At 32.8% G+C, this 16,654-nt stretch overlaps 1 protein-coding gene across 1 annotated transcript in view; it reads right to left on the bottom strand.

The window, feature by feature from the left end:
* LOC107190484 overlaps positions 1-16,654 on the bottom strand; it is a 164,532-nt gene that overhangs the window by 102,230 nt on the left and 45,648 nt on the right. The window contains exons 4-5 of the mRNA XM_015579293.1: positions 11,018-11,415; positions 1,374-1,715 (exon numbers count right to left, since the gene is read on the bottom strand). Coding sequence (XP_015434779.1) covers positions 1,374-1,715; positions 11,018-11,415 — 740 coding nt within the window. The remainder of the gene's footprint in view (positions 1-1,373; positions 1,716-11,017; positions 11,416-16,654) is intronic.

Below are 16,654 nucleotides of genomic sequence, written 5' to 3'. Positions count from 1 at the left end.
ATATTTACGTAGGTTATTACGTTATATGTAATAATGTCACAATTGTGAACACATTTTGTTCAGCATTTCTGAAAAACGCGTATCTTCGTTGTAAATAATCGTTTCGCGGGAAACTGTTACGGTACCGTCTAGTATGCAACGAATTCAGGCGTAATTCCGGATCGTTTTGAAAGATTTATTTTATAGCTACACGGGAGGCCACTATAGTGGATCCTAGTAGTTAATGAGTTAAACACAGCCTACAAAATAATACCGTTTTTCAAGTCTTATCTTGAAATCATACTTACAAAAAAAATCGGGAAACGCTAGTATCCAATGTTGATGAAACTTTGTAGAATTATTATTACAATAATTAGAATTATTTAATGGCCCTAACTAAAAATTTTACCTTGTTTGATTAGCGCCCCATTTAGACCTTAATTGAAAAATCTCCAAAATGAGTCCTAACGGTATTGATTTATAGCCCTAATTGTTATGCGTCCCGGTCTTAGTACATGGACAAGATCGATTGTCGAGCAAATATTGAAAACCTTTGCCTATTGTCTAAAAAGATACCAAGATTATACGAACTGTATCAGAAAGATTAAAAGAACGAACGATGTGAAAGGGAACGGACGTGTAAATTGTCGTATGAAATATTGAATGAAAATTCCGACGATATTTTAAATATACGACAGCTGTTTTTATTTTCACAACGGAGGATTAACCGCTGTAAGAAACAGAATTATATATGGAATATTCCCCCCCCCCCCCCCCTTTTCACCCTCCAAAACGTTGCTTTGAACCGCGATATCCATCTTTCCTTTGTACCCGATTAATTGACCGACTTGTTTTCCAAAAGCTTTCTCGTGAAAATATTCAGTATTACGACTTGATTCATCATTTTATGATTCTGGACGCTGATTATACTGGAAACTCAATTCAAAATTGTTAGAGTGAAAAACCAGTGGTCCATGGAGTACATTGTGGATAGGTGATTTTGAGAAATAAAGAAAAACATAATAGCATTAGAATCCTATAAAAGGAATCAAGAATAAAAACAACACGACTTCTCGTGAATGTTTTCAACATCTGTGATTGATTGGTATCGTTACGGGTTTTGTGAACGAAAATGGTGACTATAGTTATGCGTGTCCATTTCGAACGTGATCGGTAAGGTTTATATAGTTTGTTTAGCTAATAAAGAGATATAAAAGTAGTTTTGATTGGATTGAAAGATCGACCGAACACTTTCCGTTTCAATATATCGAATAAATAGAAAAAAAAAAATCAGGGACATTTCGCGAATGTTCCTTCCTAGATTTATTATTAGCACAGCCTCATTAGGGCTCGCGAGGTGTCTCTTTTTATGGAGCGAATGATATATTACTTGCCTCTTCGGGATGATCGTCGTGGGGCGAAGCGACCCTGAGCAAGGACAGGTCCTCTGGCGTCGAGGAGAATTGGACGGGTGCTCTAACGGTCCTGCCCCAGGGGTCCTGATGATTCCTTCTGCACGTGTGAGGATAACAATGTTCACCGACGTCACCGGCTATCTCGCGCCTCTCGATGCGAATTTCACCGTCGGAGAAGGTCTTCTGCAACGGCAGGAACCTCCTAGTCGACTGAGACATTCGATTCAGCAGGGCTCGGGCGTCCGGCGACACGGGCGCTGGCTTAAAGTCTATGAGGATCTCCTTGTCGTCTAAGTCGACAGACCTTCGTTGATCCTCAGGCTGTACACAAAAATGGACAAATACATACTATTGAAATATGATTCTAACGAGCGAAGTAGTGTCAATTAGGGCTGGGTTGTTTGTACGACCCACTATAATTAGCTGAAGTGAAAAGAATTAAATGAAAGCTAGAGTAAATTAATAAGTTTTAAATTAATAAATTCAGATTTTTAAGCTTGTGGTTGCAACAGCCCGTTCCGATTATTTGGTTTTCAATTTTTATCTCCTGAAAACGTGATGCACATGACTGCATTACTATATTACAGAATATTGTAATAACTGTTTCAGAAATAGCTTCTGTGGTGTACTTATAATACAGTCAAAGTAATTATGTTTGACGTCCAATTTAATTAAAATCATTCATAGTATGCAATTACTAAACGTAATTGAAACATAACGAACTGTATGAATTAATTCTGTCCATAAATAAATCATGTAGATTGTCGTCTATGAATAAGACGTTAATATCCGCAACAACATGTGTCCTTTAATCATAATACCCTAATAAGATTTTGCTTTCTACTACCTCTATTTTGTTACCAGAGAGTAATGTGATCATGCTACCATTACAATCTCCTATAAACGGCTTCGAAATTTGATTCCTGTCCGACCTTCCTGTTAATAGACTGAAATGAGTTGTCTATAGATAATTGCGTTATTGATTCATGTAGAACATGCCTGAAAATAAATTAATCAATTCTGTATAAGTTGTCGAATTATCGACTGCAACACTAAGAATTGATTTGACGTGATTGTAGATGATTGTATCAAACATTGATCTGCAAATAAAGTTCCGCAAATCGAAGCTAAATTTTTTCAGCAGAAAATGTACAACTGTAAATATTTACAACACAAAAACTGTCAGCGTTGAACTGTACATTAAACTAAATTGTTCATTATAAACAATTTAGAGCAATGTAGTGTACTATAAAGTGTGTAATAAATTAAAAGTTAACTATAGTTTCGACAAAAGTACCTTTATGTTTATAATAATTGTAAAGTATAAAGTTTAAAATTCGAGGTTTTGACGAGTTTGGTAAATCTGGTGTTGAAAAACATGGTTCCATTGAAAAATGAAACCTCGATACAAGGTGTTTCCGAAATGTTGGTACAACCTGGAAGGATCTGCTTCTACACATATGCAAAAATAAGTTCAAAATGTAGAATAACATTTTTTTTGTACGGGGTGTGGTTTCCAAGGTAATCAATTTTTAAAACTTATGTAACGCGTGCGTACTCATAGTGACAATAAGTAGAAACAGAATGAAATGAACAACCGCGTTAACCAAGTCCTATTTAATTACACGCATATACAGCAGGTTTTGAAATACAATTTTCTCGAAAGCGAAGCGTCATACGAAACAATATTATTCTACATTTTCGAATTATGTTTGCATGTAGGATCACATTCTTTCAGGTTGCACCACCATTTCGGAAACATCTTGCAGAGCCTAGATAGTCTTCATAAAAAAAATAATACATCATTAACAGATACATTACTTTCTGTCAAGTAACCTTCAATTTAATATGAAATAACTGAAACTATTGTGCGTCAATTAGTTTTGAATGTACCTATTAGTTGGCAATACATTGCGTTTCGGGCTTTATATTCCATTTCCAATAATTATTCATCAGTTATTAAAATGTATAATTTTCTAAAAATCATGATTTCAAGTAATATAACCCAGTCAGACCAGTTATTAGTGCAAAGAGAACATTATAAATAAAAGAAAAAGAAATTATATATGAACTGAATTTTAACTTCAACCTATCGTGTATGTAATATCTCGTCAAACAATACTTTTATAATACACGTATCTATAAAATAAATCAATTCTTTGCAAGATATTATCTGATATTTCATATTGTAAAATATAGAACTCAAGTAAAAGGGTTCAGTGGGAAATTTTGAATAATTTATACACGTAATTATCGGGTCAAGTTGCCACTTTCCAGTTTCTTGTTTCTTAACTCAAAAAACGTAGACTATTCATTCAAAATTAACTTTTCATGCAGACTTCGTTCCATAACTTTGAAGCACATAAAGAACAGAATTAAAATTAAAAAACTGCTTTAAATCCAAGAATAGTACTCCCTCAAATGTTTTAATATGTTTGAAATTATATTAATACTGTATTAAGTGTCACTTCGAGATTCAATAAATACGAAATATAATATTTTCAATTGCAATAAACATGATTTAAAATGCAACGAATGTAGTTCCGATTTTTTATTGCGAAGTATTTTTAGGGTACACTACTATCGACTACACTGACACGAACAAACAATTTCGGTGAAAATTTCTGTCACTGCAAATAGAAGTCGTTAATCGCTATATCTGACGAACGCCAGTTGCGTGGGAGTCCAACCGAAAAGCGTAATCCTTGAACACCTAATCGATATACATATAGTAGGTACACCCATTATGACACAAACGCCGAGATTTCAGACGTAAAATTGGACTGAATGGAGACTGTGCGAACTATGCAACGTATAATGCAAAATGTGCAATGTAATAAGTCCAGAGATTTTCGACTGGTCTTTAACCACCACGGAATTGAAATCCGCGATATCCTCCTCTCGATCAGAAGCGATATCAAGTACATATACCGATTCCAGTGTAGCGGGCCACTGTTTCGAGCGATTCGCCACTCGAAAGGAATAGAATCAATGTGATCCGCCTCAAATAACCCGGATACGGGAATAGCCTATGCGAATTTGATCAGTGGTTTCTATGGTAGGCCGTTATGTACAGTCAGACAAAAAGATATCACGGTTTAAGAATAACTTAATTTCTATTTATTAAACGATACCAATTGGAATCTTTGTGTACAGTGTGTCCCATCTAAGACTGAACACCGAAATGTTTTCTTTATTTTTAATAATACGAGAAATGTTTTGAATACAGTTTGAATTGTTTGAAAAGTGGAGTATCGTATACAAAACGTTTTTGTACGAGTATTTTTGCAGAATTTTTTTAATGTATTTTCTCATGTATTTTTTTTATTGCATCGTGTAGCTCGTGTTAAGATGCATTCGAATATATCTAATTTATCACCTTGAAGTGAACTTGAACATTCAAGAAATAATAACAGATAATCAATATATTGACGTTTTTGCTATATCTATGCTTGTTATAAATATTGAGTATAAAAATTGTTTTCTACACACTTGGGTTACCCATACAGAAATTACTACATTCTGAATATTCGTTTTATAGTGTATACAAATGTTAAAATTGAACATTTTATGTGTTGTTCTTAAATACATTGTAAGCAAATATGTTAAATTTATGTTTCGAAAGTATTGTATTCTTTTTAATGAAATCATAAAGATGGATTTTTTGCTGTTTATACATTGGATGATTAGTTACCATACAGTTTCTTATCACTAGAACTACCGACGAGAAACGTATATCTATTTCTATCGGATCGACAAACGTGATAAACTTTTAAAAACATACAAATTTATAAATTAACCAATTTCTTCATCTTTCTATAGCAATCAAGGTTGTATAAGATCTGAGAGAATGGATTCTTATAACATTTTAATCATCGTTATAAGAATATGCTAACCAGTCATTTTGACTAGTGTTAACACTAGAACTACTGACGAGTAACGTATACCTGCTTCTATCAGATGGGTAAAGGTTATAGCTTTCTCAAGATACACAAATTTATAAAAAAATTACTTTCTATATCCGTACATTGTAATAAAAGTTACGAGAAACCTTAGAAAATGCACTTTTATAACATTAAATAATTTCCATAAGACTTTACGAATTTGACTCATTTGACGTCATTTTGACTCCTTTAATAATTCTAGTGTTAAAATCTTAAAACTTAAATTTAAAGAAGATTGAAAATTTGAATTTTTTAAATTCAGTGCAATAACACGATTTATGTATATCGATTTAATGGCAAAGCAAACACTTCAGTAAGGTTTATGCTTCGCTTCGTCGAAATGTAAGAATATATAAGTTCAGTAATTTATTTTGCAATTAAAGATAAATTGAAACATGTAGGGTGGAGATGTTTAGGAAAGCATATTCTATAATGTTGGTAAATTTGTTTGAACCAAATTAGTTTAGATAGTCGAATAGACGACATGAAAGGTAATGTGTTCAATTTCGAACATTTTATTCAAAATATATCCTCGAATGAAAGAGCTTTAGATTAATTTATGAGGAACGGAGGTAATTAAGGTGATTAAGTTAAAGAGTTCATCCTGTAGACTGTAGAGCATTCACGCGGCACACTTGTTTCACTGAAGCTAGGATGTTGCGCTGACGGCTTCTGAACGTTTAATCTGTTAACTGAATCGCGGTCGCTGATGAAAGCAATACAAGTTACAGTTGAATTATCTCAAGAAGTAACTGATAAATCAATAAAGTTTTCGACGAACATATTCTCTTGGGTCTAATTGATTTATTATGAAATTAATTCAAGGTTGATGAATCTCGTAGAAGCAAATTAATGAAGAATGTTACTTAGAACGAATTTTAAGCTCCAATAAAATAATTCACTGATTATACAATGTAATGTACTTTACACGATGTTTGTCGAATTTCCAAGTGTTTCATAGTTATTTATATTCCTTTCCTTATATTACTGTAATTCATTCATAACAGTAATATAGTATAACGTAAACGTCACATAAGTACGTAACATAAAGTATAACGTCAATCAAAATATTTTATTACTTTGAAAAATCGCGACTATAATGTTTTAAGAAATATTATGCTTTCCGAGTAAACATTTCGATTTTCAAACATGTCACTGTATTATGGAAAATAAAGAAAAATTATTCATCATGAATGCAACGAAGAAGATACATATAAAAATGTATAAAAGCAACAAAAGAATACAAATTTGTGTATGTTCATTATATGTAAACTTAAAATTTGATCAAGTATTTTCATTGCAAAGCTGTAATTATAAAATATAACAAGTATATACATATCTACACACAAAAATTTAAAAAAATGCACGTCCAATTTGAAATCAATTTTTTATAATGAAATTTAGAAATGGTTTCTAAACAATTTACAAAAACATACAAAATGTCTGCTACAATCTGTTTCGTCAGTTCCTCTAAATCAAATTATCAGAAAAAAATCATGCAAATTCATCCAATCCAATTCTACAGGACACAGTTAATGTGATTAAGTTTCGTTCTTCACAGAATATCTGGAAGCTAATAAACAACCAAACAGGAATTGAATTTCCAGGGAATTCAAGCGCTTAATTAATATTGACGTTTCTACGAAGCGGTGCATTATCACAAAGCATAACTGGAACACCTTTTGAATATTGAATTTCGCGAGTATCTAGTACACACATTAGAACTTTCCTTGGCTGAATTCCCATTAGTTGAATACTTTGCTATCTAGATACTCCCCGTTTGATCATTCTATTATCCATATGTAATATGTTTGTATACAACATAGTAAACATTTATTGCTATAGTTGCTTAGATATACGTGTACGTTCGTATTGATATTCATATTCTGTCAAATTCGTATTTGATAAATAAAAATGTTATAAGACATATATTCATCTTTCGTACGTGAATTTACACTGTTGTCCAACTGCAAAACAGCGTTTCTTTATTAACATGTTGACTGTCATGGTGGTCCCTGGTGACCAAAGCCATTAAATTATATGAAAATAGGATCACTTTGTAAACAGTAGTCTTTAAGATTCTGTAAATCTCATTGACATTAAAATAATTATCGTTATATAGAATAAACTCAGAGACATTAGCTTCATATATGAGGTAATGTTTTACATAGGTGTTCTAGGCAACGAAGAAGTATACTCTTTCGCTAAAAAAGCGACATTACTAGAACTAAACAACAATATACACTTATCTAGTACAGACTTTCGTGAACAATATAAACTTAATGCTAATTCTAACACCAAAAGGTGGAATGCAGAACAAGGCCTACAGAAAGGACGAAAATATTTTCAATTCTACAATACTAACACAAGAAAACTTTGGTATTACAGTCAGAACCGATCAAGTAGAGTAATTACTCCCATTAATCGATGCGGAGCTAATCATTATAACCACACAGCCTACCTAGGGTATATAGGTATCACGATTTGAACAAAATACGACTGTGAATATGATATACAACATTTCAATCACGTTATCTGGCCATGTTTAACGTACAATTCTGAAAATGTAAACACTATCTACCTCTTAATATCAAAAAGCTTTCTTATTACTCTCGATATTCAGGCTCTACAATTAATATGTGACTTCTTCAAAAAATGCGAGCTTAAAATTTAACTAACTGCTGTATTTGTAAAATAAATGTACCACTTATATAATTTAAACACAAATGTAACCAAAACAATGTATTTAGTAAAATCAGCAAACTTATGTTCCATCTCTTTGACAGTTTTCATCGGTTCACAAATCTAACAGATATTTTGATGTTTTGTTTATAGTAACCCTGTATATTGAAATCCTTAAGTATGTAAACAAATCGAGTTCGTAAATAGAAAATGGATTGTGTTCCTTAAGTGGTTTTATGAAATGACAGGGTTTATGTTACGTCTTCACCTTTGAGATTCGAATCTTCTACACACAATCAGAAGATGTTTATTTAATACACAGAGCGTTAATTTAAAATCGGGCGTCTAAATTATTTACGCCACTATTGAAGGTAAGAGAAATGACTAACAATAAGCAGAATCCATATCGTTTCTAGACATGCAGCTGGTGATGATGAAAGAAAATCCTGTGAAGGTCATTCTGACGGTTTTTTCATGGTCATCGTGTTTTTTTATATGAATATTAACATCTATTCTTTATAACGCAATGTTGTAGTCGACGTCAAAACGAGTTTAGCGACCTAATATCATGACCTTCAAGTGACCTTGCAGACGAAAAACTTAATTTCATTTCGCAGAAGTTAAGAGTAATAGAACAAGAAGAGTAATATCACCTTATTTTATTATATGTTTAACATACTTAAAATGCTTTGTTCAGAGGTCATGAAGGTCTTGGTATCTAGATTGTTAAACCAATCTTTACGCCGACATAACATCCCGGTTGTACAGAATGGATATTAATATGCAAAAAAAAATACGGTGACCGTGAAAAAACTGTTAAAAAATGACATCAGGCAGAATTGTTCTTCACCACCACCAGATGCAAGTCGTAAAACCATTTACATAAATCCAATTTAGTCATTTTTTTTTTCCTGTAATAGTAGCGGATATAATTTAGATGCTTGATTTAAAATTAACACCCTGTGTGTTTGTAAAAGTAGTTATAGTAAGGTGGCCTTCGCAGTAAGGTGGTTTTGTTTCTTCTTTTCTACTCATACTGGTGTGTTTTTTGTTGATTGCAATGTACACTGTTCAATTCTTCCGTGAATATTATTGAGTTTAGCACGGGATCTATGGTATTTTCATGCGGATTTAGCATATATTTTGTACTTGATATTCAGCTTTATATAGATTATCACAGTTTGTATTTATTCGTCTAAAATGTTCGAAGATCAATAAACTGCGGATGTTTGTGCAAATATAGATTTTTCAGAGTTAATTTACAGAAACTGGAGTCAAACCAATATCTGTTTACTTTGCTTACTACTCTACCAGGCCCCAGAGAACATAAAAACCTCCTCAGAATTAATCAAACTCGTAACGCTTAGTGAATTCTAGAAAATTATGTGGGCTATAAACGCATAAAATCTGCAGTCTAAAGATCAATATTGGACAAGTAAGTACTCTATTATTTGAAAAATCGCCTATCCTCACGTTCAGGTCTTCTTATTAATTCGGATGAGGATGGCGTTGCGTTTGAGTTCTTTAAGTATTCCCCACATTCAGAGATCCTCTAAATCCGCTCTCCCTCTGTAGCCTTGAGATTTGTCGCAAATTCACGTATGACGAAATCCCATTTGAAACCCAGCAATTTAACAGATTACTTAAACTACGAAGTAGCTGCCTGCTACCTGCATAAACCGTCACACCAACAATAATACGTCCCCTGTTCCTCTTTCGCTAAAAAAGGTACCGCTGGTAGGGGCGTAGATTACAATTAGCGCGCGGAGAATTTTCATTTAGAATATTCGCGAACATGAAAAACACAGTAAAACAAGTACCTACTGTAATAACAGCTCATAAAATATTCAGATTCTGCTACATTTATTAAGATCGTTTGCAAATTAGAAAGAAATCTAATTATATGAATTTTATAGAAATCTTCTGTCATGGATAATATTGTAGGTACATCGGTGATGCCTACGTAAATAATTATTTTTATGGGCTAGTTTATGAATACTAGAAGCAAATAAAAATGCATTTATATTATTAAGAGGTTTAACCAGGTTCCAAGTAAATTAAAATTTTATTCATTTTTATTAAAGAACAAAATATTGACTACAACTAAAAGAATCAGAGGTTATAGCATAGTAAAGGATTTTACCAACCAATACCATATACCAATATGAATAGTAAAGAAAATACAGTTATAACTTGACTTATTGTCAGAACTGGTCACTTAAAGAACAAAATAGAACCACCTTACTGTAACTACTACCACAAACTTGTATCAACTAACATTTTCACTTAGGGAATACAATCAATTTTCTATACAACACACACATTTACTTAAACCTACTCATCTTAAAACAATGTAATGCAAATTGAACTTCGTTGCTAATGAACCATAAAAGATATTAGTAAAAATGTGACACACTTTCACAGGGTGGTTTCTACAGGCCAAACTAATTGTGAGACGAAAATTAAGAATGACGAAATTGCGTTCGAGGCTTCATTTCCAAGTTATTAATTATTGAAAATACATTTTGGACACCCTGTATACACAGTGAAACTTTCAGTGACCGCGGTTGATACAGAAACAAGCAACAGACATAAAAAATGTAAGAATCATTACATTTACTACAGTTGTAGGTCGAAATTAATTGTTAATCGTTTGTATCTTACAGGAACGTTAACCGATTTCGATTAAATTCTCGGCATGTATATAACTAACATAAATCTTCCAAGTGTATTTTTTAAATTTTCTTTTAAAAATGATCTTTACTATTTTCTTCACAATTACGACCAATTGCAACATTTTCAAAAATTTGTTTACACATCATTCAGTAAATTAACCTTCCTAACTTCACAAAAGAATTCAAGTCACATAGACTAACTTTAAAAAAGTTGTTCTGTTTTAAAGGGTGTCCAAATATTTTTTTTACCCACTGTGAGTATAAGAACTCCATTAAAATTCAAAAATTCAAAATTCAACGTAAAAGAAAATTTGTGACTTACTATGTTTTTTATATGTTCCGGGACATCCCCATTAGTCAGAATCTCCTCTGGTCCATCGATGGTACTGGTGGTCTGAAGAGGCGGTGTATCAACAAGAAATGGGGACCTAGGCGGTTCTTCGCTTTGCGTTCTGTGAAGAGGCTCGTGCTCGGTTTCTTCTTTTCCCTGTGTTCCGGTTTGACCGCCGCCCAGCGGGGTGCCCAATTGGCCGGCCTCCGAGTAACTCTTCGTCAATTTTCGTCCGTTGAAGAAACCGTTCGTTTGGGCGCCCTGCGAGACCATTTTCACGCGATGTATCGTCCTTGGACTGAGCCTGACTGGGACTCGACCCCGGAACACGGCTGGAATCTCCGTCTGGGTCGCCTGAGTCTTCATTGCACCGCGTTTCGGTGGCTTCTCTGAAACGAAATAAACGATAACTCGGCTGTGACCGAATGTTAATTGCATGTTGTTACGTCGCAAAGTCCTTGACGAGATTGCCTTACAAGAAGAGTGCAAGACCTTTGGGTCACCGATTTAGTTGAGACTTTGGGTTCATTCCACGCGAAGTCTGACACGTTTTGGTGTAATATTTTGGATTTTGTTGAAACTTGGATATGTTGTGGTTTTTAGTGATAAATAGACTGCGGATTTTATGCGTTTATAGTTTAAAGGGCTCTGTGAAATACACTGAAAAACAAAACTTTCATCGGATCCAACGAGTTTTCTATTGTATTCTGAATCCAATAAGATATTTAAAAGGGAAAATAAATTTCTACGATTGCTTCTGTCTTTATAAAATACTTTAGAAACTTTTATTTTACATCAAAAACTACAGTCTAGTAATAAATAAACGTATTCTAAAGGATTTTTGCAAACTTTTAGAATTGTTAATTTTACAACTGTTTGAAATGTGTTAATCTTTCTTCAATAAATTATATGTGTTGAACTAACAAGCTTATCAAAATGAGCTTTGTGGATGCTTACAGTGGAGACGTAAGAATACCTAATAAAAAGTACTTCAGTTAAAAACAAATACATTTTAACCATTTATTTTGAAATTGTTTCAAAGAAATGCAATTTTATAGTAACGGGGCACTCTAGAAAAGTTTGAAAAAAAAATGAGGATATACAGAGAATCGTCGTCGAGTGTTCGGGTCTTATTAAGCGGAAAATCTTCTAACCTCTTAAATTTGTCTTTTGCCCGAAGCGCGAGTCTAGCAAACAAAACCTAGGGGGGGGGTGTAAAGTATGTGTATGACACCCAAATCCTGTATCAACATTCTCAGAACGTTCCCAGAATGTGTAAAAGTAACATTCCCTGTACGTTTTGGGAACGTTTAAAGAGATTGTAATAACGCAATTGTAATGTTTTGTAAAGTAACATTCCCTGTACGTTTTGGGAACGTTTAAAGAGATTGTAATAACGCAATTGTAATGTCTTGAAAGACGTATAAGAAATGTTTCCCAAATGTTTAAAATTCCGGTTAGGTTTCATTCTGTGGAAGGTGACATGAATTAGGTTAGGTTAGTTTGTGTTTAACAAATAAAAGATTAACTTTCCGGCGGTTTCCGCACTTAGTAGAAATTAGATCTAGTTAGTTCCTGTTAATAAATAAAAGGTTAAATTTCCTATAAGGAATTATAATGAAAATATAGGTCTGGACGACCACTAATCTTCATCTCGATTATAGCATCCATTAAAAAATATCTTGTATATTTTCCGTGATTAATAACAATGTAATTGGATAGTTGGATAGTCGCGCTACACTTTGTGGTAAATAGTAGGGAGAACGGTAAAGGGGATATTAGGATAATGGCGGGAGAGCCCTTGTAGATGCCTATTGAGTTGCTCCCTACATTAGCACTGCATGGTATGTCACAAATCTAGGACGGCGAAGAGGCTACGTCCGACAGGAAATTGACCGGCAGGTACTATTGTATTACGATGAGCACTTGCACGGGTTGCAAAGATTATATGTATAGACAACGTGCTTGTAGTCAAATCAAATTCAATTGACTGCTCACTTTAGTATCACTTCCCACATCACGAAATACTCCAATAGCGTATACAGGACTGTTAATTGGTTCCAAGAAAGCCGTGTATTATACAGGACGCGGCAATGGAATACGACGGTTTTCACAACGCTATTCTGGGGCAATACAGTGGGCGATCAAAGTGTTACAACCACCTGAAGAAATTGACGATTTCAAGATTATAACTGTATTTTTTGTAATTAGACAAGCTATGTTCATTGCTTCTGTATACTTTTAACGAACAATTGTTAATTAAAAATTATTCACTGCAAATACCTTGACATTGTTATTTTATTTCTACACAAAGACGAAAAAACATAATTTTTTGTACTGTGTGAAACAAAATGTACCTAACGTTAGTTTAACAGTTTTAACATTGTGAAAATTTGGTTAATGCAAGCTTATAGCGCTGACTATACTACTAAGTTTTTATTAGAAACATTTAACAAAATTTTAAATAATTATAAAAAATTGAAGGTGACCTTGAAAACTTCGAAGACAATAGACTGATAAAAAATGTACTATAAACACCTTCAAGGCCGCTTTGAACCATATGCGACACAAAAAAGATTTCATAACCTGACATAGAATAAATGTCGTTTTCGAACAATCACACATAGACATTAATTTATGCATTTATAACATATTGTACCCTGCGAAATACAATAAAAAATTTGCGAATTACAATTAAAAATATAAAATTTCAACCAGATGTGATAGACTTTTTAATATTATCGTTAGTCTGATGAAAAATCTAAGAGAACAATGATTTTTCTATTTTTACGCCGGATTTTATAAATTACTTTGAAAAGTAGAATATGTTATGAATGTTATTACTGCACATTGTTTGCCTCAGTTTGGAAGACGAAGAAAGTATACATATATTCCCAAGTTTTCAACGAGGGGGCAGAAGATTGAGTAGTCTCATATAAACTTCAAAACTTTAGAAACTTCCGCCATTTATTTCATCTTCCTTAATTCCTTTGTTCCTGTCAAATGGCGTGATAAGAGGGACGTTTAATAATAATAAGCCTAGATATCACTGAGTAAACAGTCTTCCATCAATATGAAAAAAGGATCACTGTTACATGACGAAAAGCATTATTAAGAAAAAAGCTAGGACGCTAGTATTCAAAAAGTAAAGTTTTAAAAAATTGTAACTCAAATATGAAATAAAGCATTGCTAAATATTATTTGTAATTAAGATCTAGCTTTCTAAATGATTACTTACAATAAATGTACCTTTATATTATTATTACTATTAATATTATTGAGCGTTTTTTAAACACTTTTAATAAATAGAATAGTGCATAACATGTATTTCTCTATCTTTCACTTACAAATTGATACAATTTGGTATGGTTTCGGGGAAATTTTTAAATATGTTGTTACATGGAGATTAGTGTACAATTTTTATGAAAAAGGAACGGGAAATAAAATGGTTTTGACATATTTTCTTCCAACCATGTATAAATATTCACCATTTTTACTGTAAGTTCATGATATTTTTGTAAAAGCAGACCAGGTGTGAAAAAGTATACTGAGCTTAATAATTTTTATTTATTTTTATTAATAGAGAGCACTAATATATTATATCTTTATAATAAACGTGTTCAACAAAAGTAGAAAGAGGGAGTAATAGTTTGAGGAACTAGTCAACTATATGGGGTGCCTCAGGTCCGATAGTACAGCCAGATAGGAGGTGATTCTACAAGAAAAAATAAGTCGAAAAAAAACAATTCAATTTTTTTGGGTGATGCTTCATTTTCGAGATAATCGAACTTGAATATTTCTTGAATACACGGGCAATAGAATAGGACTTGGCTAACGCGTCTGTGCATTGCAGGCCGTTTCTACTTACTGTCAGTACGAATATACGTGATTTTGTTAAATCATCAAACCCAATTTTCTCAAAAACGAAACTTCAAACGAAAAAAACTTATTCTATCTTTTCGACGTATTTTTTCTTGTAAAATCACCTCATATCCGGTTGTACTACCCGTTCTATGACACCTTGCATTCTAATATAAGCATCTATTATACATATTTATGTCCAAAAGTAAAAATAAACAGTGAAAAATTAAGTGTATTAATGAGCAAAAACTCCCCTTTTTTTGATAAAAAAAGTAATACATATGTGATGTTTCTTTAATCTTCTCGCCTTTGTACTTCATAAAAATAATAATAACGTTTTTAGTATATCATAGAGACAATACCTAAATATATAACAGAGAAAGCAAAAATAAAAAGAATATAGCTCTAAGAAATGATAAATAGTGTAAAGGCGAGGTTCATCTGTGCTTTATTTAAGCTTACAATTAATTATTCCTATGTTAAAGATTCCTATGTTTTTGATTGTCCTAGAAACAAATATTAAATTTGAGATAAACTAGTAAACTTTACATTGATATCTCTAATATTCTTATTCTTTCTGCAGAATCAAATATAATTCTGTTTTTAATAATAGCAATACCAAACTTGTCGATGCAATACATTTCAGATTTCTTATTTTACGATTGCTCGAATCACAAAGGCTTCTTAGTTGGAATTTATGCTGACTGAATTTAATATATTGGACATTTAATATTACGCTATATTGTTCTAAATTGTATTATGTATTACATACATTGCTACATTATTCTACTGTATTATACGCATTAATATTATGTCGTTGCGCATGAAATGGACGATCCTAGTGATAGGTATATTTGACGACACTTTTATGAATGAAAATTATTAACACACCTTCGTCTTTTATTGTAAAATTACTCAGTGTACTCTACTCGTTTCGAGATGTTATCTAATATAACAATAGCATCAGTTATGTTAAATATTAAAACTATTTAATGTGGAGAATACAGTAAATTCGGCCATTTTCTCCGTATGTACTAAAAGATGGACATTTAAATCGAATTCAGACATAAATTTTATAGAAATGCATATAGGTTTCTGCTAAAGAATCCTGTTCAGCGATGGCAACAATCACCAAAAAGATGAAAAAGATGACAGCTGAAAGTGTCTTCGTAGTGTTATATTCAAATTCAGCATAATAATCATGTAATATAATACATATAATTCTTGTATTTCAACGAAAAACGTGTGCAGAGACTATTGAACCTTACTTTGTCTAATGAAATTCGTATAACCTTCAATATAATATCAAGTGGGTGGTAATAGAACGAGCATTTCATGCGCAACATGCTAATTATATTGTTCTACCGTTAAACATTACACGTTTCTGAAAGCAAACGTGAGACCTACGTATGTATGTACATAAAATTAGGAACGGATTCTCTTTCGACGGAGAAATTACTCCACTAATGCAATTCATCCTAGCATCGTAATTCACCGTTCCTTGGAAATGAATTTAGGAAGCAAAACTTACGTGTTTACGGGCTCAGGCTCGTATCACTTGATGAGTCATGTCTGCTATCAAAGCTGCGAAACTACTCGCAGTCGTTGTCATTTCCTATACGAATTCAATATCTAGTCTCGCCGGGCCAGAGTATTGGCAATTTGGTAGCTAATATCGAGCTAACAGCCGGTCCCGGGGCAAGAAGTCAATGTTTCAGGGGAGCTGATAATCCACGGACTGTGTACAGTGCAATCGAAAACGAGGGA

The sequence above is a fragment of the Dufourea novaeangliae genome, unplaced genomic scaffold (assembly GCF_001272555.1).
Source record: "Dufourea novaeangliae isolate 0120121106 unplaced genomic scaffold, ASM127255v1 scaffold193, whole genome shotgun sequence".
NCBI classification, from domain to species: Eukaryota; Metazoa; Arthropoda; class Insecta; order Hymenoptera; family Halictidae; genus Dufourea; species Dufourea novaeangliae.
This window is presented reverse-complemented; position numbering and strand designations above follow the sequence as displayed.